This window comes from Martes martes (genome assembly GCF_963455335.1).
Source record: "Martes martes genome assembly, chromosome: 12".
Taxonomy (NCBI): domain Eukaryota; kingdom Metazoa; phylum Chordata; class Mammalia; order Carnivora; family Mustelidae; genus Martes; species Martes martes.
The window spans coordinates 25,381,335-25,408,106 of NC_137900.1; the positions used below are offsets into that span (position 1 = coordinate 25,381,335).

A 26,772-nucleotide genomic window follows, 5' to 3' on the forward strand; every position below is an offset into this window, starting at 1 on the left:
TAATCACAAACTACTCAAGTTATGTATTTCATATTGGGTGAGTTTGGTAATTCATGGTTTTTGAGAAATGAGTCCATTTCGTCTAAGCTGTCAAACTTACATACCTACAGTTGTTCTGTGGAGTCTGTAGTGATAGCCTCTTTCATTCCTGACATTGGTAATTTGTGTTTTCTTTTTTCTTTATCAGTCTTGCTAGAGGTTCACCACTTTCTTGATATTTTCAAAGACCAACTTTCATTATTTAATAATTTTCTGTATCATGTATTGATAAACATAGCAGCTCAGCTGAACCTCAGAGTTATTAAGGCTGATTTAAAAAATCAGTCTCAAAAGATTACTTTCTATATCATTCCATTTACAGGACATTCTCAAAGGACACAAACTATACTCACAGAACAAATCAGGGGTTGCTAGGGGTGGGGATACATGACTACAAAAGGAACACAAGGGAGGTTTGTGGGTGATGGACTTATTCACTACCCTGATTTGTATAACTGGAGGTTATACAAACCTCCACAAATTTATAGAACTATACACCAAATTTACCCTATGTTCATTTAAAAACTAAAATTTAAATTCAGAGGAGAAATAAGACTTTGGTTTAAGAAATTTTTCAGCTTTAAAATGTATACTCAGGGGTGCCTGAGTGGTTCAGCCGACTGAACATTTGACTCTTGATTTTGGCTAAGGTTATGATCTCAAGGTAATGAGATCAAGCCCGGACACTGGGCTCCATGCTCAGCACAGAGTCTGCTTGAGATGCTCTCTTTCCCTCTCCCTCTGCCCCTCCCCCCCCCTTACTCACCTGCACTCTCTAAATAAAATCTTTTTAAAAATAAAATATAATGTATACCCAGTTAAGTAACTATCTAATTAATTATTCTCAAATATTTCTCTTCCTTAATACATTTTAAGTCACTGTAAAAATAAGTTTGATTCTACCTATTTTCAACAAAATTTGGAGGAAACAGTCACATAACATTATTGGAGTAAATTACTATAAAGTCTTTAAATGGATATTTATCACTAAGGAAACATAAAACATATACCTTTTGATCCAACAATTTAATTTCTAAAAGAATTTTCTAGTACAGATGATTTGCAAACATGCAAGAAAGTACACACACGCATGTTTATTGCAGCATAATGCATAATTGCAAATTACTAGAAAATATTTTCATGTCTGTTATATATTCACATAAATATCAGAAAGCCATTTTTATTTTTTTAAAAGATTTTATTTATTTATTTGACATACAGAGATCACAAGTAGGCAGAGAGGCAGGCAGAGAGAGAGGAGAAAGCAGGCTCTCCACGGAACAGAGAGCCCGATGCGGGGCTCGATCCCAGGACCCTGGGATCATGACCTGAGCCGAAGGCAGAGGCTTTAACCACTGAGCCACCCAGGCACCCCCAGAAAGCTATTTTTAAAATGAAGTCAGTCGGGGCGCCTGGGTGGCTTAGTCAGTGGGGGCTCTGCCTTTTGGCTCAGCCCCATATCAGGCTCCCCACTCAGTGGGGAGTTTCTCCTTCTCCCTCTACTCATCCCCAGCACTTCCTCTCTCTCACTCTCTCTCTTTCTCAAATAAGTAAATAAATAAAATCTTTTAAAAAATAATAAAACTTTAAAAATAAATAAAATGAAGTCAGTCACTGATATTTTAAAAATCTCTAAAGCTATTAATAAGGTGAAAAATAGTATATAGAGATCGATCTCATTTCTGTTTACAAAAAGTCTTATGTGTGATTGGAGAACTTATATATACATGAGAAATCCCAGAAGGTGGGCAAATAACACATTATATGTTAATAAAAAAATCCCAGAAGGATATATAAAATACCATTAACAGTTATTTCTTTGGAATGGGCTTGGAGATCTAGGGGGGGAAGAGAAAAGAAATAGTTTGGGTTTTCATTTTAAATTCTTCTGAACTAAGAAAAATCATGGACATTATCTTAAGCCTGTTTTAATACATGAGGTGTGATTGTCTATGTGAGGTAATGGATGTTAACTAATCTTACCGTGGCAATCATTTTGCAATACATACATATATTAAATCATTAGGTTAATATCTTAAATTTACACAATGTTACATGCCAATTACATCTTATTAAAAAGGGAAAATCTTTAAATAACAAGTAAAATTAAAAGGAACTAGCTTTAAAAATCCTAATAAGAGGGGCGCCTGAGTGGCTCAGTGGGTTAAAGCCTCTGCGTTCGGCTCAGGTCATGATCCCAGAGACCTGGGATCAAGCCCCGCATTGGGCTCCTTGCTCATGGGGAGCCTGCTGCCCCTTCTCTCTCTCTGCCTACTTGTGATTTATTTATCTGTATTTACCAGATAAATAAATAAAATCTAAAAAAAAAAATCCTAATGAGATAATAATGTCCTTGTAGAGAGTTTGTTAATCAGGGCAGCTGACCTTCAGCCAACTCTAGAAAATACCATTCCTGAGAACACCTATAGTCAAAGAGATCTTAAAAGGGTCAGGGCAAAGAACTTGAAAGTCTGCCATCAAACCATTCCTCCAAGATATTTTGCCCTCATTGCCTACCTAAAGACAATCAAAGGATCAAAGTTATACACATACCCAAGAAGAAAGTTGCCTGAAGTTCTGCAACCAGATCCTTTTGATAGATTCGTGGATGAGTCCCAGGAGTTGAACCCAGTTTCTCTGGGTTAATAATATACAAGTCCTCATTTAACATTTTTTTGCATTTATGGTGAAATTAATATTTCCAGGGTATACATATAAGAATACAGAAATTCTTGATATTAAAGACACCATCATCAACAACAAAACTAGGTTTGTGATCATGAGAAGATTACACGATTTCTTATTTAGTAATGTCCTCAAAAATACAACATCAGACTGGGTGATGGATAAGACCTTTACCAGTTCCTAGAATCAGTGAGTTACCTGGTCTGGTTTAGAAATTGAATTTCACAGAGTTCTTCTTTCCTGATTCAGATTTCATTTGTTATTAGACTGACACTGGTCAGCAGTCAAGTGTCAATCCTTAAAGCATTTTTACCAAACTTTATAAATTTTTAATTGGTTGTTCAGGTTTACTTAGCATGGAGACAAAGCTCTTAAGCAGCCAATTTTTACAAATTAAAAGTTGTTTCTTCTACATACAAATGGCTATCAGACACATGAAAAAATGTTCATCATCATTAGCCATCAGGGAGATTCAAATCAAAACCATACTGAGATACCACCTTACACCAGTCAGAGTGGCCAAAATCAACAAGACAGTAAACAACAAGTGTTGGAGAGGATGTGCAGACAGGGGAACCCTCTTCCACTGTTGGTGGGAATGCAAGTTGGTACAGCCACTTTGGAGAACAGTGTGGAGATTCCTTAAGAAATTAAAAATAGAGCTACCCTATGACCCTGCAATTGCACTACTGGGTATTTACCCCAAAGACACAGATGTAGTGAAAAGAAGGGCCACCTGTATCCCAGTGTTCATAACAGCAATGGCCACAGGCACCAAATTGTGGAAAAAACCAAGATGTCCTTCAACAGATGAATGGATAAAGAAGATATGGTCCATATATACAATGGAGTATTATGCCTCCATCAGAAAATATGAATACCCAACTTTCATATCAACATGGACAGGACTGGAGGAGATTATGCTTAGTGAAATAAGTCAAGTAGAGAGTCAATTATCATATGGTTTCACTCACTTGAGGACCATAAGGAATAACATGGAGGAGATTGGGAAAAGGAGAGGAGAAGTGAGATTGGGGAAATCAGAGGGAGAGAAGAACCATGAGAGACTGTGTACTCAGGGAAACAAACTGAGGCTTTTGGAGGGGAGGGGGATGGGGGGATGGGTAAGCCTGGTGGTGGGTACTAAGGAGGGCACATATTACATGGAGCACTGGGTGTGGTGCATAAACAATGAATCTTGGAACACTGAAAAAATAAAATAAAAATTTTTTAAAAAGTTGTTTCTTCTACTAAGTGTTGAAAGACATCTGACTTTAGAGATTTACATTTTCATTTATATTTATATATTTTTATAAAATAATTTATTAAAATTTTTAGTGCTGTATATTACAGCATACACAAAATAACATAATGAATCATATGTTCCCATTACCTAGAGTCAGTAATTATTAAACTTGTTGCCAAACTTTCTCAATTTATCCTCATCCCTTACATTTCTATATATGCTAGAATCCTGTAAAAGAAATTTCAGACATCATGTTATTTAACTCTAAATACTTCACTACATGTTACTAACAATTCATATTTTTTAAATTTTATTTTATTTTTTCAGTGTTCCAAGATTCATTGTTTATACACCACACCCAGTGTTCTATGTAATATGTGCCCTCCTTAATACCCACCACCAGGGCCATCCACCCCTCCATCCCCTCCCTTCCAAAACCCTCCCTTTGTTTATCAGAGTCCATAGTCTAATGTGTGTAGCCTAAGGAAAATATTGCATGCATTTAAGAATCAAAGTCAAAGAATCGTTTACTATAAATAAGCTTACTGGAAAATTGTCTAAACATTTTAAAACACGTAAACAAAAATATCAGAACTTAGTAGCTAAGGGATAAAAGCGAAGCATCAGTAATTTTTTAAAGAATTTTTTCATTTATCAGAGAGAGAGAGAGAGTGAGTGAGCACACGCACACTCGGAGAGAGGCAAAGGTAGAGGGAGAGAATCTCAAACAGATTCCCCACTGAGTAAGAAGCCCCACATGGGCTCCATCCCAGGACCTTAAGATCACGACCTGGGCAGAAATCAAGAGTCAGACAACTTAATCGAGGCGAACTTAATCAAGTTAGCCACCCGGATGCCCCAGCCATTTTTTTTCAGACACACTAATTCATTCTTATTATCCTTCATCTCATTCTATATACAGCTTCTTGATACCTATTTCTTCTTGGATGCTTGTTCCAAATCTATTCCAGCTGTACCCCAACAGACTGACCTCTTGGGATGTTGCAAGCACACAGCTGATCCCATTTTCACCTCACACAACTTTCCTGTCAGCTTCCTGCAACAGCCATGGCTCCCAGCAGCCATAGGCATCAGCCTTCCCCAGAACAACCTGGCTCTCTTTCCTGCACTGATCAGACAGAGTTTGTTCCACAGAGATGGGGGAGGGAAGGAAGAGAAATGGGAAGGGACAAAGGGAAGGAAAGATGAGTGGGTAGCTAACGGGAGGGAGAAAAAGGAGGGTTAAGGAATAGATGTATTGATTGCTAGTTTGCCATCCACGTTCAGTTTCTTTCTTCTCCCACTTAAAAGCCCTGCCCAGAATAATTTCTTTATATTTGAAAAAGGAAAGAATCCCTTGAATAATGATAAGTGACATAATATGCGCTAAACTGATTTCCGATGAGAAACTGATTTATCGGCTACATTTCAGAGCCCTGGGAAAGTTGACATGGAGGGATAAATGGGTTTCAGAGCAGGCAATGAATTTCTGAAGTACATTTCAGAAGCCCTCCTCCAAATCATAAATAAAAACAGGCTGACTACAGCCTAGCACTGATGACTGAGAAAAAAACACCATGCCATCCAGGACCCAGTCAACACCCTCCTCACAATGGCCAAAGTGGATGGCCAGATGTTCTAGAAAGAAGTTTCCCAAGGCAATTTCCCCAAGAGGTCATCAATTAAAAAAAAAAAAAAAAAAAGGCAGTTCAGAGCATGAGGGCTTGAAAACAATTACTCAGGGGAAAGAAATTATTGTAGGGAGTTTGAAGAATAGAAAAGAATAAACCAATCTTCAGTAAAGTTAGTGGCAAGAATTTAGTTTCAAAATACACCTGCTTTTCTCATCCGCGCAAGACTGCACCTCCCACCCTGAAATGCTTACTAGCAACCCCCACAATCCAAAGGAACCAGAAAGCTGGTGGTTATGTTTAACAGGTACTTCATCATCTAAGTCCAATGTTCCTGTTCGAACATGAACTATGAAGGTAAGGTGATGGGAAGAGTGACTACAGGGAAGGTGAATGCCAGCAAAGAAGAGAAGTCACACAGCACCCAGTGGGAGAAAGAAGCCCCCACCCACAGATCTTCAACTCTAGCCATTTCTTCCCCAGAAGGAGAAACTTTGTTGAGAAACAGAACCTATCTTTGGACACTTCATAACAAAAGTGAAACCAAAGGTTGACACTTACATTTCATTTGCTTGGAGATGGACTTGTTAGGTTCAAGCCAGTGCTAGGGAGAAAAAAAAGCAGAGATTATGGGTCAAATGGCTGAACCATACGATGCATACTTAATACCTAAGAGAAATTTAATATAGTCTTTTCCCGAAGTACAGTCTTGGTTCCTGTAGATATTTCCTCAAGGTTCCACCTTCTGAAGATCAACACAAACAATCCCATAATGAAAATACAAAAGGCAAGGGCATAAATCAGAGAATTAACACTTTGAGGAGTATCTGAGTCCTACTAAGAGAGAAGAACTAGGGACAGAACATACTCTTGAATGGGATATTCTTGTGGCTCTAATGGACCCCAGGTGATGGAGCTCCATTGCTCTGGGCAAGCCACAGATGGCTAACGACTTGGACATCCACAACCTCAAAGAGTCACAGTCCAAGACAGCTTCAGCACTGATTCCCCTGCCAGGTATCCCCTGTTCGGTCAAGCCAGCATTAGCCCCATCAAACAGAAGCAATTCTTTCTTCAAGGTAGGGGGGAACAAGTGATAAATACCTTACTTCAGAGGCCTGAGATTATCCAGAAGAAAAACCGGCTCTATTCCAAAGCAAAGAAGCCCAGAGACCTGGGTAGCTCAGAATGGTGTTAGGGACAGACATCTGAAGAAGATACATGCTGATCCCAGCAGCCAGCTTGCTCCATACCTTGTGTGGCAGTCACTCCAACTTGTTGAGAGCCAGGCAGCTTTTGCTATCCCTAACTATGATGTCCCTGAAGCCACTTAGGGCATGTCAGGAAGCATTGTTCTACACACTTGCAATTTAGAAAGATACTAGGAGCACCACTGGTATCCATCAGGAGGTTGGAGAGCCCTCACTTACCGGGCACCTCTCACGCTCAATACTAGAGAGGAAAGGAGGACACTTACCATCTGTTGAGGCTTACACCCCATTTGTGTCATCCAGCTAAGTCCCAGAGTTCTGTAACATCCCTGCCATTTGGTATAAATGCATAACCATAAAGCCTAAGAAAGAGTTAGCCTATGCTGAGTGCTTCCTAAATGCCAGGTGTTACGCGAAGCATTTCCCTGGGCCATCACTACTGCCCCATTTACAGAGGAGAAACCAGGAGGCTCAGGACATTAGACAACCAGCCTAAGGTCCCCCAGAGATTAAGTGGTGGAACCAGTATGTGGTGGGAGTCCTCAACACAGGCCCTTTACCTTGGGCATGCGGCCTCGCCACAGATCCGTCTGCTCTAAAACCTATTGTTCTCAACTAACATTCCTTCTTTCCCCAGGAGCTGAAAAAAAAAAAAAAATGAGTGGTCAAATCACGAGTTTCCAGCCCAGGGTGTCAGATCTCTCTCTGCAGTCTTCCAAAACAAGACTAGGGATCTTTTCGCTATGTCAACCCCAGGACGAGTTGGACAGAAAACCACACATTTACCTCTGCTGTATTGCATGAACTAACATGGCAAGTTTCTTTGCTTCTGATTGAAATTAGGTCTGTTCGTTTTGAGAGCCTGGTTTTTCTCCTTTTTTTCATTTTTTTAGTTGTGGTAACACACACAACATCAAATTCGCCATCCTAACCCTTTTTAAATGTACAGTTCAGTGGTATTAAATGCATTCATAATGGTGTGACACCATCACCCCCATTAATCTCCAGTGCACTCTGACCCTATAAAACTGAAACTCTATCCCTAATAAACAATCACTCTGCAGGCCCCTTTCTCCAGGCCCTTGGAAACCATCATTCTACTTTTGGTTATCTCCTTCTAGTCAGAAGCGATGTCTGGCATTTACACAGTTATCATTGAATAGTGGAAAAACCTATTGATTGGGCCACTTACTGGCTTTATAAGCATGTAGAAAAGGTTTAACCTTGCTCTCAATTTCTGCAACTGTCATATGGGCATAGCGATAGTACCTACTTTGCATGGCTGTTGCAAGGATTTTAGAAGTTAATAAAAAAAATTAATAAACATGAGACACTTAAACCATGTGTGGCATGTGAAAAATATCAATAAATGCTTGTTTGCTGATGCTGTTGTTACTTAATAAGTACAGTTTAATTAGTAGACCATATCCCATGGATGAGAATAATAGATGGGGCCTCTGATGATCAAATTACTTTTCTAGGGGCGCCTGGGTGGCTCAGTGGGTTAAGCCTCTGTCTTTGGCTCAGGTCATGATCTCAGGGTCCTGAGATCGAGTCCCGCATCGGGCTCTCTGCTGGGCGGGGAGCCTGCTTCCTCCTCTCTCTCTCTCTCTGCCTGCCTCTCTCCCTACTTGTGATCTCTCTCTCTCTGTCAAATAAATAAATTTAAAAAAAAAATTACTTTTCTAACAATAAATAGGATAATTTAGAACTAAAGCAAGAAGAAAAAGACCAACTGAAATCAATACCTACCGCTACTGTCTCACAGAGGAGAATCACTAGTCATTTGGCCAACAAAGTCTGAAATGCATTTTCCGAATTCTCCTTGCTTGGCATCCTTTGAACTCCTTAACCTTTCTCTGCCTAACTTCAACCTGCCTTTCCTCCCCCTCTCTGCCTCCAGGGAGGACAGGTACATTTCATTTTATACACCCATACCAGTTAGTTGGTGGCAATCTCCCAAGGGTGTGAAGAAGGATCCAAGTCTCAGTGAGAATAAGTGCCATGATGCAGATTGGTCATGTTTGCCACGGAGGAGCAGGGAACATGAAAGGAATGTCTGCAAGGTATTTGCCATCTGCGCCCTAAATAAGTTATTTTGTCTAAATGAATGGCCTCCTCGTTGTCCTATGAGATACACCCTGCAGTTTCTGATGGGTTCTGACCTTCCTCCTCCTCTAGGCCTATTCACACCCTACCCTTGCCTCTCAAACCTTGTCTATCTGAATCACCTCCATCTACAGTGTGACCACTACATACTTTTCCACCAGGACAACGATTCTTCTGCTGTGGGATAGTCATGGGGTATAGAGCCCTAAGAAAAATAAGCCAGCATGAATCATGTTTCAAGGGATTATAATAAATCATTTCTTCAGAGAGAGTTAAGCTCAGTTTGTGAGCAGTTATTAAAATTTAAAACCCTGACTGGCCTATAACCCAACAATTCCCTTATTCCCCAAATTACCCACGTGAACACAGAGGAACACAACAAGGATTCTCACTGCAAGACTAGATTAAATTATAAAACATTAGACTATTAATGGCCATTATCAGGAAAATGCTAAATAATCTATCATCTGTTCATATGCTAGAGGATTCTTCAGTGTACTATAGGAGGTAGATCTTGACGGGTAACATGGTTAGATCTCTAGAACACACGGTGTGATGAAAAAAGCGGACTGCAAAATTTATAACTATGATCACAGTTCCCAAATCATGCACTGAAGCACTCCAGGGAAAGGAGCCATACCAGACATCTATCAGACAACCACTGTGCAAACTGTAAGCTCAAGGAAGTTCCCAGCTCTGACATTAGATCATGCTAGATTCCTTTTGATGTCATACTTTTTGCAACACTGGGTTTTTAGCGGTTGCTGTGATGAAAAGCAAGGATCACGTGAAAAGAGGTGTGCAAGGCCATGAGCACGGCAGTATCTGATCCAGTCCCAGAGTCTAAGAAGCCGTGAGCCACCCAGCAGGTGCACACCTCCCATTCCTAGGTAACTGTGGTTAAGAATGAACTGGAAATACTATTTTCAGGTAGGCTGTGTTTTAAATGGCCGCTAAGTTGTTAGGACATAAATACTAAGTTTGTTGTCCCTCTTATTAGATAGGGCACCATGAAATCATTACTTTTGACCTAAGGCATCATGAAATAATTACTAAGACACCAAGAGAGCCATACATCACAGAGTTTGGGAACCTCTGAGCTAGCATATCTTATAATAAATGTGTTTTCTTTAAGTAAAAAGTACAAACCACTACCCTATATTTTCAAAGAATACATAATAGGCATCTAAATGTATTTTTAAAGATCTGAAATGATAGTCAATAAACACATAACATAGAGAAAACAGGAATTTAGGGGTGTTGCTCAAAGGAAACCCTGTTTTATCTGTGATATTTTAACTTACACTTTTTACATGTATTCAAGCATTACATGAATAATTAAAAGTCAATTTTTTAAAAAAGGAAGCTAAGTTCTACTCAGAGGACAAAGGTGGACTTTTATGTAATTTAGACTCAAGATGAAGAATTTCCTACATAATAGGCAGATGCCAAGTCCAGATAAGCCCCCAGCTTTGGCACTGCGGTCCAACACAGGAGCCAGGAGTCCTGCGTTCCAGTCCTGGTTCTGCCACTTACTAGTGATGGGACCTCCAGCGTGTTGCTTCCTCTGTTTCCCCTCTTACAGCATCACTGTGGGGTTTAAGTAGGTTAACGGATTAAAGTCATCCTTAGAACAGAGCTTAGAGCCTAGTTAAAGCTCAGTAAACACCAGCTGTTCCCATCTTCTTTGCATTCACTCAGACACTCCCAAGGTGGTGCAATGGACCCTCTTGGTGAGCCCACCTCCGTCCCTCTCTTCCTCTCACACTCTCATCCCATCTGCCTTCTGCTCCACATGAAAGGTAAACCTCCTCCCTTTTTTCCTCCTTCCTTTTAGAGTTGTGAATTGGGCAATGAATTCAAGTGTGGACGACACCAACAACTCCTGCTGTTACTATATGTACAGATGGATTATACTCCTGTGAGAAAGAAACAACCATGAGGCTGTGTGCTTGGTAATTAGATAGGAGGCTCAGAACATTGACTGCAGTGCTATTTTCCTTTCAACTGCTACTTGGAAAATATGCTAGCTTGTTTTTTGTTTTTTGTTTTTTTTATTTTTTTAAGTCTGTTTCCTTACTGGAAACTGAAATTCCCTAAGAGAGGTAGAAAGAAAAGACTGCCAACCAAATATCTGAATTTGAGCCTGGTTTACTATAGCTGAAAATGGCATTTCCTCAACTTTCATTTAGAGTAAGAATTCCAAAGACTAAAGAAGCTAAGATTCAATGACTGATTCTACCTAATGAGCTTAGGACATAAGATGAACTAGAGGAGGCATTCCCTCAGCACGATCTGAAGTTTTCAGGAAGGCGTCTGTGGACATACTGTCAGGGCTCTGCCCAATTCCTCTCAGATCCCTTTTCCCCGTATAGTGCAGCTTAATCCTTTTTAGGAAGGCTGCCTCAGGTCACTAGAATCCAATGCAAAATGGAGAATGAGCCTCCCCCAACTCACCTCTGAACTGTCAGGTTAAGAAGTGACGGGTGTGGAAGGATAAATACCTCTGCTCCCTCACCCCTTGACCAGGACAATTCTAAGCCATGACATACACTCTTCCAAAAATCCTCTGTGGCTTTCAGCCCAAGTTACCTTCTGTACAACTTTGCTCAACGTCACACACTTGCGTGAGCTCCTTCCTTTCCCTGTCCCAATGCCTCCAAGCTCCTGAAAGCCTTTTTCCTGGAAACATGTCCTAATAAACCTGGAATTTTTATCTCCAAATCCACTTCTGGGTACCAGAGCCAAGACAGCCTCCCTAAGTCCCCACCAAAAACTGCCCTCCATCCGTTGAATTTAAAATCCTTCCCTTGGAGGTTTTATTCCTTCTGCCTCGGACTTGAACCCCAGTAACCTGCATATCCCCCTCTGAGAGGTCCCAATTTAAAAGGGCTTTCAGTCTGGACAATGTAGACTGACCATTTCAAAGCCACTTCTCAGAACAAATTTACTTTGATTGATAGTAGCTTGAAGCAAAAAGGAGAAGTTGAATGAAGCCTCACAAAAAGGGTGAAAAGCAGAGCACTGGCTAAGTCCTCTAAGCCCTGATTCCCTTCTCTGGGGTCTTGCGGGTGGGAAGGATTCCAGGACCCTTAAGATTCCTTCAGCTCTCACATTCTACATTGTATGAACCTGAAGTAGGAGAACATTGCCAACAATTGGTTCTTTTTAAATTTTGCTAGGCCCAGCTATACTTAGCCCTAAGAGATCATTTTTCTCTACCCCATCATAGAAATGGTGCATTTCTTTTGCATTTTTTAATTTTGGCTTGTTGGTGGGGGGGAGGAAGGTGGTGTGTGAGGTGGTGATTTGTGGCTAAGTAGATTGATTTTTAATTTGGCAGCTGCTGAGCCAGGAAATAAAACAAAAAACAAAACAACAACAACAAAAAACCCTCCCCAAAGTAAACAATATAACATACTTGATTATCTTCAAATGTAGGGCCATTATTGAAATTGATTGAGGCTATCATTAGAAAATAAATTACACATCTCTGGTATCTTTCTCAAAATCCTTGGTGCCCTAAACCAGAATAATCTATGGCCCAGAGAAATGTGTGAAATAACAAATGGGGCTTTAAACAATGAATACATCTCCCAAACAGGAGATGCTTTCTCCCCTCAGAAGTAACCAGATCCACAGTCTGACCAATTCCCATCCTAGACCTGAAAAGATGGCCTGATTCTCACATCTCACCTGGACAAAGCCCCAGAGTAACTCAGTCTCCCTGCATTATCTAGCCAATTTATGCCATTTTTAGACCCTCTGGCCCCTGTAAGAGGAAAGGAAAAAAAAAAAAAAAAAAGAATGCCATCTGAATGAATGCAATCTAAGTGCTCTGGATCAACCAGTTAGATCTAGGGCCCAGCTAGTTAGCTACAAGTAACCAATGGTTTTCACTCCAGTTTCAGTGAAATCTACAGCACAATGGCAACAAGGACAGAAGTATCTACAGGCCAGGCCCACTCACAAGTTCCAGTCCTTCTGGCAGTCAACCCATGCGAGAAAACCTTCACTATTCCAGAGTAATGTTTTTATTTCTTCAACCATAACTGCTCCTGCGTTCTGGGCTCTTGGGGATAAGCAAAATAGAAGTAACAGCTGGGAGAAGAAACACCTAAGAAACAGAGATGGGAACAGGAAGCAGGAAGCCTGAGAAAGCAGAAGCACCCTTTTTTTTTCCCCCCCGTAAAGGACCAGACAGTATAAATATTTTAGGTTTTGTGGCCCATATGGTCTGTCAGGACTACTCAGCTCTGCCACTGGAACGCAAAAGCAGCCAGGGAAAACACATAAAGGAACAGAAATAGCTGTGTCCCCATAAAATGTTATTTACTAAACAAATGGGGGTTCTCCTGACACCTGTGTGCCAACCCCTGCTCTACATCCAAGGTATCCTTAATGTACACTTAAGGATAAAAACAGTAGTAACCTGAAAATGCAATAGAGGTTGTAAAAACATTACAAGCTGTTTATTTTAAAGTAAAATGAGACACCGAAATGCAATTATAGAGGAAAGGATAGAATTCCTTCAAGCTTGTTACAATGGGATTTACCACTATATACCACTTGTTGTCAAGCTGTAGAAATTTCACATGGTCACCAAACTGTTCTAAGGTCAGAGATCTTCTAGCTGCCAGAATCTCGAACCTTTCAAACTCTTTAAAGCATGGAGAACAGATCCATTACATGTGGAGAATCTGGGCTAATGCACTTAAATAACAACCCTATGGCACATTATTATTAGTGTCCCCATTTTACAGATAAAGTCTTTGAGGTTAAGGAGGCTGCCTAAGGTCATATAACCAGCAAGATGCAGGGCCAGGATTTAAACTGATCTTCTTGGCATCACAGCTCTTAGCACTCTAGCAATAATGTCCTCCATACTCCGTCCTTCTTGAGGTTTGATACTGTAGCCCGTTCTCCTTATATTAAGTCTACAGCTACCCTTGCTTCCAGAAGGTCTCTCTGGCCTCATTCTTTTCTTTCTGTTCTATATGTTCCTGGTGTGTCTCCTGTGCTGGTTTCTCCTTCTGGACACCCTTTTAAAAAATGGATATTCTTTGGGCTTCAGAGTCTCCTCTTATTTTATATTCTTTCCCTCAGCTCTGCAGGCTATGCTCAGGGCTTTATGGTAGTGAAAACCTCATGGGCTCCAAAATTTCCATCTGTGGTCTAAACCTCTTCATTAAGCTTCAGATCCGTATTTCCAACCATAGATTAAACATCTCTACCTCAACATCTCATAGGTATCCCAAACTCAATGTATCTAATACTTACCTCTTCTCCCCAAAACCCTCTCTGTACAGTTTATTTGCTAAGTGGTTCCACCTGTACTTGGAGCCCAACAAGGCCCTGCACCAAGCCCAAACACCCAGTTGGACAAGCCATGTGGAAAGGCCCTGAAACCACATGCAGAGTGAGGGGGTCCCCCAAGACCCACCTTCTAGTCATTTCCGTCAAGGTTCCAGGCACATGAATGAAAACAAGTAGGGCCTGCTGCAGAGCCCTCCAGAATAGACCAGCCCCCAGCTGAATACCAGTGAGGGAGCCCAGTCAACACCAACACCTCACTGAGCCCAGCTCGAATATCAGACCCAAAAAATCCTGGCATATAATAAAATTGTGTTCATTGACACCCCCAAGAGTTTGAGAAGACTTGTTCCACAGCAATAGATAGCTAGATCCCTTATTCCTTATTATGAACTGAATGTTTGTCCCCCAAACCCCACCAAATTCACATGCTGAAGCCCTGCCCCCAATGTGATAGTATCTGAAAGTGGGACCTTTGAAGATAATAAGGTTTAGAACAAGTCATGAGGGTAGAAACCCATGATGGGATTAGTGCCCTTATAAGAGAAGGAAGAGAGCCCAGAGCACCCGTATGCTCTCTCCCCAACCACATGTGGACACAGGGAGAAGGCAGCCCTCTGCAAGCCAGGAAGAGTTCTCATCAGGAATCAAATCTGTCAGCATCTTGAACTTGAACTTTCCAGCCTATAGAACTGTGAGAATGAAGTGTCCTACATAAACAGGTGTTTTCTTATAGCAGCCTAAGCCAACTAAGATCCTCATTATTACTCTCCATGGATAGAACAATTACAATTGAACCTTAAATGACGTTTGTTTGAGCATCCACGAAAACTATGCTCCAACTGTCAGTCCTTACCAATATTGCTTTTATGTCTCCAAGTTATACATCATCTTTACGTTCTAGACTGCTTCTCAGCTTGTCTCTAGAGCTATCTGAAACGTCCAAACATGATGTCCTTGCCAGCTGGAAGCCTCCAGTGAGTGCTTCTCTAACGATGGAACTTAAACCTTATCAACCTAATTCATTCCTTCCCTCATCTGAACCAAGCCCAGGAGCTTCCCACCACCGAGGAAGACTGCCTTACCCTGGATAGCCTCCTGCTTTTTCCCCTAACTCAAATAAGGATAAAATGTCATTTTTCACCACACTTACTCCTATGTCTGCCTGTTGGCCCAAACAAGATAACCGTATCATGTGCCTGCTCCTCCCTCCACTAAAATTAGGACATCCCAGTTACCTAAGTGACTTAAAGATTGCAACCTGTCATGTTCAGGCATCCTCATGCCTTCCTAGGAAAGGACACCATGTGTAGACAGAGTCAGTTAGGAGCAATCATTTTAGTTAAACGCCAAGTTCTGCTTTCTGCTGAAGGAATATGACAATGTCCCCAAATCTGTCAAGTTGATACACTGGGCCACAATTGAACCACAAAATGTCCAATTTTCAAGCTGTTGAGATACGGCTATGTTCCTTGTAATCTGAGTACTCTTAAGTCCTTTCCCATAAAGCCAAGTTACTTGTCCATACCTCCTCCCCAAACAGGCATCCAAGTAGTCTTGGATGATTTTTAATGCCCCTGAGATTTTAAAAACGTAAGTGGGCTCATTAAGCAGACAAATTCATGACCAGTGACCTACAGCAGTACAATCCTTCTCTTCAGTGCAGGACTGCCCTAAATCTTAGGTACCACTCTTGATCTTAGGTACAAGCATCTGTGAAGTAATTGTCCCCAGAAGCAGGAAGCAGCCTTTCAAAGGCAGGAGCAGCTGGTGGGACATAATGCTGTCTGGCTTCCTGGCACCAGCCCCAGAGTGAAACCTAAAATCATTGTGATTTTTTTTTTTTAATGCCATTCCATGTCCTCCCCAAAGGTACTTCTAGAAAAAGCAAACTGCTCTAACATAGAAAAGGTCTTTTTCCATTATTAATAAAACTTACTGATAGGTTCACTAGTTCTTTCTGGCTGTCGACATAAAAACCCCAGGGCTGTAATTCTATCTGGGGGAAGGAGCTTCAGGGTTCAGCATGTCCTTGCATTTCTGATTTTTCAGGTCATCCCATCTGAAAGTGGTCCAGTGGCCACATGACATACAATGCCTAAACACAAGGATGTTTGAGAAGACAGTCCCAGAGGGGTTTATTTCCAAAGTGAATCTGTCTTCGGGTAGGAGTCAGAATGGTCCTTAAGTTAGAAAAGTCAATGATACTGATGTAGGTGGGTTAAACAGATGCTTAGAAATAGGGAAGTTAAAATCAAAAGCACTGGGTCCCATCTGCCTGCAGACTATAAACCAACACTTACAATCTAGTCCCTGGGTAATTCCTCCTCTAACTGGGCTAGTTGGAGGTTTGGGGGTGGGGAGAGTACCTCCTCACTTTCTAAGGCACCGGGGGTGACTTACCCCTAGCTGGGTTTTGGAAACAGGAAAATGCAGAAGAAGGGAAATCCAGGACAATGGACATCCTAAACCGTAGCCATAGAAAACAGAATTAGGAGGGGGGCCTGGCTGGCTCAGTTAGAAGAACACAGTGCTCTTGACCTCAGGGTTGTGAGTTTGATCCCCGCATTGGGTAGAAATTGCTAAAAATAAATTTTTAAAAACAGAATTATAAAATCTAGCTCATTATTCCAAAACTTCATCTTCCCAAAGAGAAGTTACCCAAACACCTGAGAAGCAGTGGAAGGAATATGTTACATGAAAGAAAAAAATACCTAGACTTCAGCCAAGTACTACCTTTACCTTCTGGAATTATTCCTTCTAAGATGTCTAAACTTATAGTCCCAGCTTTCTCTTTCAGTAAAAATAAGAGGAATAGCACCCACTTTTTCCTTAATCTCAAGCATTATGATAATATGAGTTCTTCAGAAGAATATGGTAGAAACTCAAGGGGATTTTTACTGAGTAGTGTTCACTCCGCCCCTCCCTACATCAAATTTTAAAACTAATGGAAATTCTGAGCCCTTGCCATTAAAATAGCAAAAGATAGACATCATTTACTGACTCAGTCCTCATCACTCTCAGAGCATATGGGGCATGAGACATCTTGTCAAACATATGGTGTTCCAAATGTAATAGTGCTAAATATTTAATATTCCACAATGGTTTACTGTAAATCAAGTTGTGAAGAGTTGTAGGCAAACCACCAACTCCCACAGCAAAGGTAAGTGCCACTTCAGCTTTTCTAACTAACTTAATTTTCTGTTGATTGGCTTTCTATCCAAATAATTCATCGGTTTTAGTTTCCACGGAGAAAAAGCACGTGATGTGGTAAAATCACCAATGCTGGTCAATTCACCTCTGCTTAAAATTCCCGTATCAGCCTGTCTTTGTGCCTCTAAGCTCATTTTTCTAATTATCCAAGGCTCACACTTGTCTCCCCAAAGAACATATTAATGGCCATCCTGTCTTTAAAAGAAGTTTTGAACATTTCTAAATTTTAGACTTCCTAACCATGGTTGTATTTCTTCATATGACTGCCTCACCTAGACCGACCCAATGCACAATAATATAAGAATCACAATAAATACAGCATATCCACGTACTCAGTAGATACCATTTGTTAAACTTTATCTTGAATTCCCATATCAACCCTACTGGTAGGTGTTGTAATCTGTTTTAACCTTCAGGGACTTGGAAAGGCTCAAGGTCACACAGCTTACTGACCAGCAGAGGTGGGATTTAATGTACATCTTTCTGAGTGCAAAGTCCACGTGGTTTCATGTAGCAACTACTCGGCAACCCAAGTGGAAGCTATGCTCCCACTGAATCCTCAGAATCAAAAGTCTAGAAAAGGCTATGATGCAGGGTGGAAAACAATGATTCAAGCAACTCTGTAAGCAATTTAGTGGATACATCAGATAAGACAGTTTTGTTTTGAATGTGGCCCCCATTTTTTCCACTAATCTATTACCCAAATCCGGACACTAAAAATGAAGCTCACCCAAGTCAAAATATAAAGAACAATGAAGCACATCAGCCTAAACACTACTTTTTCACTTAAAAAAATAATTCTAGACATATGAAAAAGGTACAAATAGAATATAACCATCCTCCTCCCCTAACGTTAGCATCTTCCATAGCCAGCATACAATTATTGAGATTAAGAAACTAACACCAACACAATGCTATTAACTGAATTACAGACTTAATCTGGACTGGAGTTCACCAGTTTTCCCAGTGCCAGACTTTTCTCTGTTCCAGAATCCAATCCAGAATCCCCCAAGGCCTTAGTTGAGAGTTACACAGTCTTTCCTTGTCTTTCATGACCTCTTCACTTTTGAAGAATATAGGTAAGTTGTTTCGGAGAATGTTCTTGCTTCAGGCCTTCTTATATTTCCACAAGATTTGAATGAAGTTATGCATTACTGGGAAGAATACCACTGGGACAATGTGCCCTCCTCAATGCAGGAAAATCGGGAAGTATGTGACGTTGGAATGTCTTCTCCCTGGTGATGATAACCTTGATGGCTTGGTTAAAGTGGTGCCTGCCAGATTTCTTCACTATGAGGTCAGTCTTTCGCCCTTTGTAATCAAAAGATATCAGAGGGGCAGGAGGGAGGAGTACCTTGAGACTATACAAGTATCTTGTTTCTCCTCAAATTTCTGCCCGCTAACTTTAGTATTCATCTGTGAATCCTGTATCACAACAATCATTGTGATATTCTCTCATTCCTTCTACACTTATTAACTGGAATTTGTCTGTAAGGAAGAGCTATTTCTTCTCCCCTTTTATTTATTTAATCATATACTTATGTCCATATGACTCATGGATATTTTACTTTATGGATTATAATCCAATACTATTGTTACTTCTTCTTTGTCTCTCTAATATTCCAGTTTGGGCCACCGGCAGTTTTTTTCAGGTTGGTTCTGTGCCATTCTAGGGATCTTTTATCTTTTAAGCAGTTCCTTACTTTCTGGCACCACAACATGCTCCAGGCTCATCTTGTGGGTTCCTGACTCTGCCCTAGACATGCCCAGACATGTTTCAAAGGAGCCCTTGCTCCTTTTATTAGAAAATGATATTTAAAAACCAAGATCTAGGGGGTAGGTGTGCTCATTGCTACTGTGGTGTCATTGCTTCTAGGCCATCTCAGAAAACGGACCTTGGAACTATGTACATATGCATACTAGGCCACATGCACACACACACATCTATATTTCTGTGTCTATGTATATATTTTTTGAAATAATGAGTTCATACCAACATCTGATTCCAGTTCTAAAGACTTCCTTTAATAGCTTATCCAATGTCTCCCCAATGAATCAAGAAAAATGAAAACAAGTTATGCATAAGTGGTTTCCAGATATTATCTAGGCTAAGGGTCAGCAAACTATGGCTGAATGCCTATTTATAGAAGATTTTTATTGGAAAAAAGTTTTATTAGAACACAGCTACATCCATTAATTTAGGTATTGTCTACAGCTACTTTCCACTAGAATAAAATAATTTAAAAATTATGACAGAGGTTGTATGGGTCACAAAGTGAAAATATTTTCTATCTGGTCCTTTACAGAAAAGGTCTACAAATCTCTGGTATAGGTTATGTTTCACATTTTCACTTGGGAGATGGGTGGAAAGAATGTGGGTTCTAATACCATCCTTCCACCATTATTTACTAGCCATGTAGCCTTAGACAAGCCACCTCAGATCTCCCCTTCTTTACAGTGTTGTAGGGAAGACTAGAGACCATGACAGTAAAATTCCTGGCATATGATAGATGTTCAACTAACGGTAGCTAGAATTACTTCTGAAGGTTGCTAGAGTTTAGGATGGGATTTTGCACAAAAAGAATCTATATTCAGTGATGGGCAGATGACTAATATAATCTACAGAGTCTGTTTGACACACAGGAAACTCAATACTCCCTCCATCACTTACTAGTTGTGAGACCTTGGGCAAGTATCTTTGAATCTGTTTCTCTTTCCACAAAAGGGTAGCCACAAAAAGCTATGTCTATGAATATCTTTATGCCACGGTGCCCAACACTAGTCTGAAGACCAGAGCTGGGATGGCTGCATCAAAAGTAGAATCAGGATGTGCTAAAATACATGTTCCTGGTCCTAGCCCCAAAGATTCTGAGTCAGGAGGTCCAGAAGAGGGTCCACACTCAGCATTGTTAGTAAACCCCTAAGGTAATCCTGTTACAGGGCCAGGTCTGGGAACCACTGTTAAAAGAAAATGTCACATGAATCCCCTGTGATCTCATGTCAGTCCTACATCCTTACTAGTATCCTGCTACCTTCTTCTCACTCAGGTAAATGTTTGGCCCATTATAGAGTACCTGCAAGTGCTATAGGAAAGTGAAATCTCTTTCTGAGCCACTGCATTGTATGTGTTTAAAGAAGATTAGGTCCTACTGGACTCTAAAATCTAAGTATGATTCCCCATGTTTCAGAACAAAATCTTATCTTTTCCTTAAACAGCCTGCTCCTTTATAAGAATACACTCTGTAAGCCTCTCCGCATTGTACTGGATCAATAATATGAAACTAAGAACCAAGAGGGACTGTGGAGAGGGAAGAAGGGAGTAAGATGACCAGGGGCACCAACAGGAGGAGGGCAAATTAAATAAGGTAGAGTGGACTTGTCCCCTAATCCCAGACCACACTCAGCTGACCCTGTCACACACACTGCCCTGTTTGTCAGTGAGGAAGGCTAAAAAGCAGAGATCAGATCAGGTATAGGGCCTCCTAATCCATAGCTGGGACCCACAGCTAGGTTGCAGGGATGGGAGACCCCAGGTGGTGCGAGCTGGGATGAATATCCCTAGGACCTTTTGGATGTGAAGGACATAGATCACTGAATCCAACATATGTCATGAATACACACACACACACACACACACACACACACACACACACACACACATATATATATATATATATATATATATATATATATATATATGCTGGTACAGTACCCAAATCAAAAGGCAAGATTCCCCTGCTCACTCTTACAAAATTCAACAGATACAAGGGCAGGCATATCCAGGAACAAGAATCTAACAGGGGCTGTCAAATTTACTGGTGTTCAAATAGCAGCTTTCAAACTATCTTAACCTTTCATCTGCCAAGAGCTTTTTCTTAGTTGAAATGAAATTCACATAACATAAAATTAACCATTTTAAAGTATACAATAGTATTTAGGACATTCACAATGTCATAAGCACCACTTACATCAAGTTCCAAGCATCTTCTTCACTAGAGAAGAAAACTTTGTACCCATTAAGCAGTCTCTCCCATTCCCTTTTCTACCAATAGCTTTTTATAGTGAGAGGTGGATTTTCTCCACAATGAGATTTTATGCAGTCACTGTTTGTCTGTTTTGTCAAATCTTCTCAAAGACACAGGAATTGGGGGGGAGCAGCTTTCTGGAAAAGTCTAAGGTAAGTTTTCCTTTCTCCTACCCTACCCAGTCCAGTGGGAACAGTGCCAACACTTACACACAAACACACACAACACACACACACACACACACACACACACACCCCGGGCCAGTCAGTTTCAAGTGGTCAATGACCATGAGAACAAGAATACATCATGAGTGCTCTGAGAGGAACCTCTTTGGTCACCCACAGCATGAATTACTCCCCAAAATGGGTCTAGACAGAGAGTGGCTCTTACCCGCTGCTTCTCTGGGTCCACATAACGAATGCCAAAATAGTCCTTCTCCAGCAAGCTGTAGTAGTTGCAGATGTGGTCAATAAGAAACTGCCCTTTGGTCTCCCTCTGCAAAAGAAGCACATTTAAGTTTCAGCCAGAGCTCATCTTGTACATTCATGTCTAAAATGTGCCTCATTCACCCCATAGGTCTGCACTTAGAAAAATGGATTAGCTCACTCCAGTCCCTCAAGCAGGGACTTCTAAACTCTTAATTACAATCCACAGTGAAAAATACATTTTTACCTTGTGAACCATTACACACACACACACACACACACACAGAGCCAAAGGAACACTAAAAAGAGAGCCAAAGAGACACCAAACAATACCCCACATAGAGACAATGTACTCTAATGTGTTCTATTTTATTCTGTTATGGACCATTTAATTTTTCGAAAGCTATTTATGACTCAGAACACTGATTTAACAACTCAGTACCTAGTGGAGACCCACACTTCACAAACCCATACACAATTCCACATACAGTGCACCTGAATGTTTGTCATAAGTTGGTAGGTGTTCGCTCATTCCATCTTCATAAAGATCCTATGAAGAAGGTCCCCATTTTACATCTAAAGAATCGGAAGCACTGAGAGGCTTGGTAGCCCGCCCAAAGTCACACAAGCTGTATAGAGCAAGGCAGCACTTGGCCCAGGCCACCAAGCTATAGAATCTGGGCTCCTACCACACAACTTTGTCTCCCCAGAGATACAGTGAGTGCACTGCAACTTTGCTAGAAGGTCCAATCTGGATGCTATGGGAGTACAGTGAATGACGTTAGGCAGAACACCCTGCCTCCCATTGGGCAAGGTAGCAACCCTGCTGCTTTGGGCCTCAAAGCCAATGCATCACATCCATAACGGACATGGGAGATGGTGAGGTGAGGGAGAGGAGAGACTGGGACAGGCCCAGGTGACCTTAGGCAAACTCTCCAGCTGTTTCACATGGGCAAAGTGAATCGGTTACTTTTCCTTCTAATTCTGTAAGTGAGAGATTTGTCAGCCAAATCTGACGAAGATGAATACCATTACCACAAAACCCTGTTAATAGCAAGGACTCTCCAAGCCCTCATCAAGATATTTGATAAGATTAATTTCTGCTTCAATCAAAGTTGCTGACAGACCCATGGAATATTTTAGGGGTGGAATGTGACCTATAAAAATAAATGAAGAAACTAGAGATATTAAGTGAGCCACTCCTCCAATCCACTAAAAATAATCTTGGAAGAGGAGGTTGATCTTTGTTACATGATTATCTTTTCATTAGAAACTACTAACATCAGCTCAGAAAGTTGATGAAAAAGCCACTCACTGGTCTGGGAGGCACTGCACTGAATAAAGGACAGGGACATATGAGCACATACTGTGATATGAAGCCCCGATTCTCCTGAAATCACGTGGAGTTTAATTCTGAATAAACTTTGAGCCTTTCCTTCATTTCTAAGAGAAACCATCTAATGTGGCTCAAAAGGGACAAAGCATCGAAATGGAATTTTTTTCAATTTCTCTAATTGTTTTTAAACCTGGAAGCTTAAATGACAAGCTGTATCTGATGACAGCTGAATCTAATGCCCACAATATAATCAATGGATTTAGTTCCTTTTACGGATTCACTCTGTAATGCACCCACAGTTAAGAGGCTGCTGAAGAATCAAATCACTGAACATAGCGTGCGAGTCTGTCATTCTGTGATTGGATTACCAAGCTCTCTGCATTAGGATTTACTCGGTGGACTGCCCCCACCATATGCGAGACCCACCAGACATGTGGGTCAAAGCAGCGCTCTGTAATGATGTAGGATTGAGCAGAACTTGATTGTGCCTGACAGCCAGAATTTTGCCCTGAAGAAGTACTTAGAAGCACAACAAAGATTTTTTTTTTTAAATGATTCAACTCATCAACCAATACACACTCTCATACTGAGTAAGACCCTTGTGAAAAGGAAACGGCACTGCAGACATTGTGTTGAGTGGAATATACAAGTGGGGCTGAACTAGAAATCGATGCCTTCCACAAAAGCAGGTGAGGCCAGTTTCCATGCTTCCAGGCCACCAGGCAGATCAGCAATACTGCCTAGAAGTGGCCTCGGCATCACCCAGGAATGAGCTTGTTGCCAACACAGAATCTCGGGCCCAACTCCAGACTAACATAACCTAATGTGCCTTTCAGTAAGATGCCCTGGTTTTTCACATGTTCATTCATTTTAAGATGCATGGGCCTAGGGGAATTTCTCCCACGGGTGAGAAATGCAAAAACTATACTTATCTGCAGATGTCACTAGGGGGGAAAAAAAAAACAAAAAACATTTTCCCCATGGGGAATGGTCTATGTCTCAACTCACAAAAATGGAAGTGTTTTCCAATCTCGGGAACAAAAACTGCCCTTGCATCTGGAGGCTGTCAGCCAGCCTCGTCATCTTGAGCTGCTCTGTGTTGCTGTTCATGCCAAGAAAGCCAGCCTAGAGCCTCACGTTACGCTCTGCTCTGCCTGGAAATCTGGACCACATTCTTAAGGCATTTAGCTTCCTATTATTATCATTTCTGTGCATGAAGCCCAGTTCTTGTGCTAAATAAAAGACCACCTGGGCCTGGGCCCAAGGGTCAGATGAGCTCATTCGGGGTCAGTTGTGTGAGGGGGTCCAGCTGCCAGTTCCACACACCTCAAGGCAGAGGAGGGCCCTGCGGTGAATACTGGCTCTGCTCCCAACTCCCACTCCTAGAACTCTGTGGAACTGCTCAAATCCTCTATTGCTTCCTCCTGAGCTTTCTGAGTAGACGTCACTGTTCACCACCCTGCCTGGTATGCTGGAGGTTATCAAATGAGTAAATGAGGCATTGCTTTTTCGCATGGAAAACCTGCGGTCTAGGAACAGACAGTGAGCCTTTGGAAGACACCGAAGTCCCCGGGGAGAAGGAGAGTCCACACACAGTGGAATTAGCCAACTTTTACCAAAGACTTCAAGGTCTATGTGGTGAAGTAGTTTTCAAAGATTTCAAGAATAAGGACTTCATTTTTTAATGTCAAATTTTTAATGTCAAATTGTCCTTTCATTACTGACTAAACAAGGGAGGAGGACTCAAACAGCTAACATAAATTCTTCAGAGCTATTACCTAAGTCATGTTTTATCATAAAAGTAGCACATAGGAACGACATTGGGACATAAGCATGTGATCTGTGCCTCAAGAAAGTGCCTTAAGGATAGACTTCGGATGTGGTCTCTAAATGAGGTTCTACAGTAGGTCTCAGAAATGCACTGACAGCCTTGAACAGAGAATGTGTTCACCACATGTTTAAACTTATGTCCCAATACTGTGGGTCCTCACCACCTAGAGCATATTTTATAAACTGGAGTTTTAAGATCTGTGAGATGATAAATTGTGTTTTGCTAGATGGATTTACAAATACTGTACTAAAATATCATGAATACAATTCTTTACAACTGTAGTTTTTTTACTGCGTTAAAAATCCAAACCAATGCTAGTCAAGGTATGGTCTATAGACTGTGAGGGAATGTGAACTCTTTGTTACTGGTCTTCCGTGAAACAAGTGTGGGAAATTAAGGGTATTCTATTTTCATGTCTGTGTTTGGGAAGCAGGGTTTGTTTGTTGGTTGGTTTTTGGTTTTTTTAAAACACATATTGGTCCAAAAGAGATTGAGGAAACAAAATCTAGTACTGGTCTCTCAGCATCAAGAGTTTGAGATGCTCAGACCTAAACCACCACCAGGTCCTGGGTGCTTTGGAGATTTCTTTACTCCAGGAGCCTCAACTGTGTAAAGGGAACTGGGTCCTCTCTCCACCTTCTCTGCCCATTTTCTGATAATTCTTGGTGTGTGTGCATATCCCTGAATTTCTTACAATAATCCCACATTCTCTCAGGGCCCTCTCCCATGAGTTGGAAAGGAACCTACTTGGTGTAATCATAATCGAGCCTACTTTTCAAAAAACCCATCTCTCCTCCCCATCCTAAAGTACGTACTGGAAAGAAAGAGTCCATTATGTTAGAATTCTGCTTCCACCATTTAACAATCGGGTGACCTTTAGGCAAGTAATGAAATCTGATACTTCATGTCTTCTAGTGTAAAATAGAAATAATGGTAACTTTCAGAAATTAAGCGGTAGGTTTGAGGCTCATTCATATATTTGTTAAATATCTATTTTGCAAGACACTGGGACACGGATTTGAGATAGTAAGCAAAACACAATTTATAATCTCACAGATCTTAGAACTCCAGTTTATAAAATGTGAAAGTATTCTGCAAACTGCAAAGCACATACCCCCTTAAGAGGTCATTACCAATAATATTAAGAATAATCTGATTCTTAAATCTTTGTATCCAATTTTACAGATCCTTTTAGATACACAGAAGGTGAAAGGAACAGTAGTTACCTCCCAGAATTGGCCTCTGGGGGAGAAAAAGTGAACAAAGAGACGAAGAACTCAATTCTGTTGCTCAACTCTTCTTACAACTAATTGCTGACGATGCATTAATTCGACTCCCTAGTTCCACTGAAGTAAACACAACAAACTATTTGTGCGTTAAAAAGAGCAAGAGAACTCAACTGGCTAAATCAGCCATGGCTTGTCTTCAGTGAAAGAGCATGGCAGGTTTCAATTCCTATTTCCTAAACTTCTAAGCCAAGACATTTTACTACCTTTGAGATACTGGTTAAGTGAGGAGGAAAAGAGTACCAATCCAAAACTACTTAAAGTATTGTTACAAATCAAGTTTAAGAGCTCGAATAGCCACCTTCAGGAATGAAAGTATAAACCCCATGGTGATTACCACTCATGGGACACTTATCATACACCAAGGACCAGGTTACAAGCTTTGTAATTAAAATCCTGACAACGGGGGCACCTGGGTGGCT

General features: G+C 40.9%; 1 protein-coding gene across 2 annotated transcripts in view; it reads right to left on the reverse strand.

Moving 5' to 3' along the window:
- Nucleotides 1–26,772, reverse strand: part of FRMD3 (FERM domain containing 3) — a gene marked incomplete at both ends in the record, with an annotated part of 298,064 nt that overhangs the window by 133,354 nt on the left and 137,938 nt on the right. For both annotated transcript variants that reach the window (XM_080820271.1, XM_080820270.1), the window contains 2 exons: nucleotides 6,163–6,205; nucleotides 21,863–21,967. In XM_080820271.1, the coding sequence (XP_080676397.1) occupies nucleotides 6,163–6,205; nucleotides 21,863–21,967 (148 nt within the window). The remainder of the gene's footprint in view (nucleotides 1–6,162; nucleotides 6,206–21,862; nucleotides 21,968–26,772) is intronic.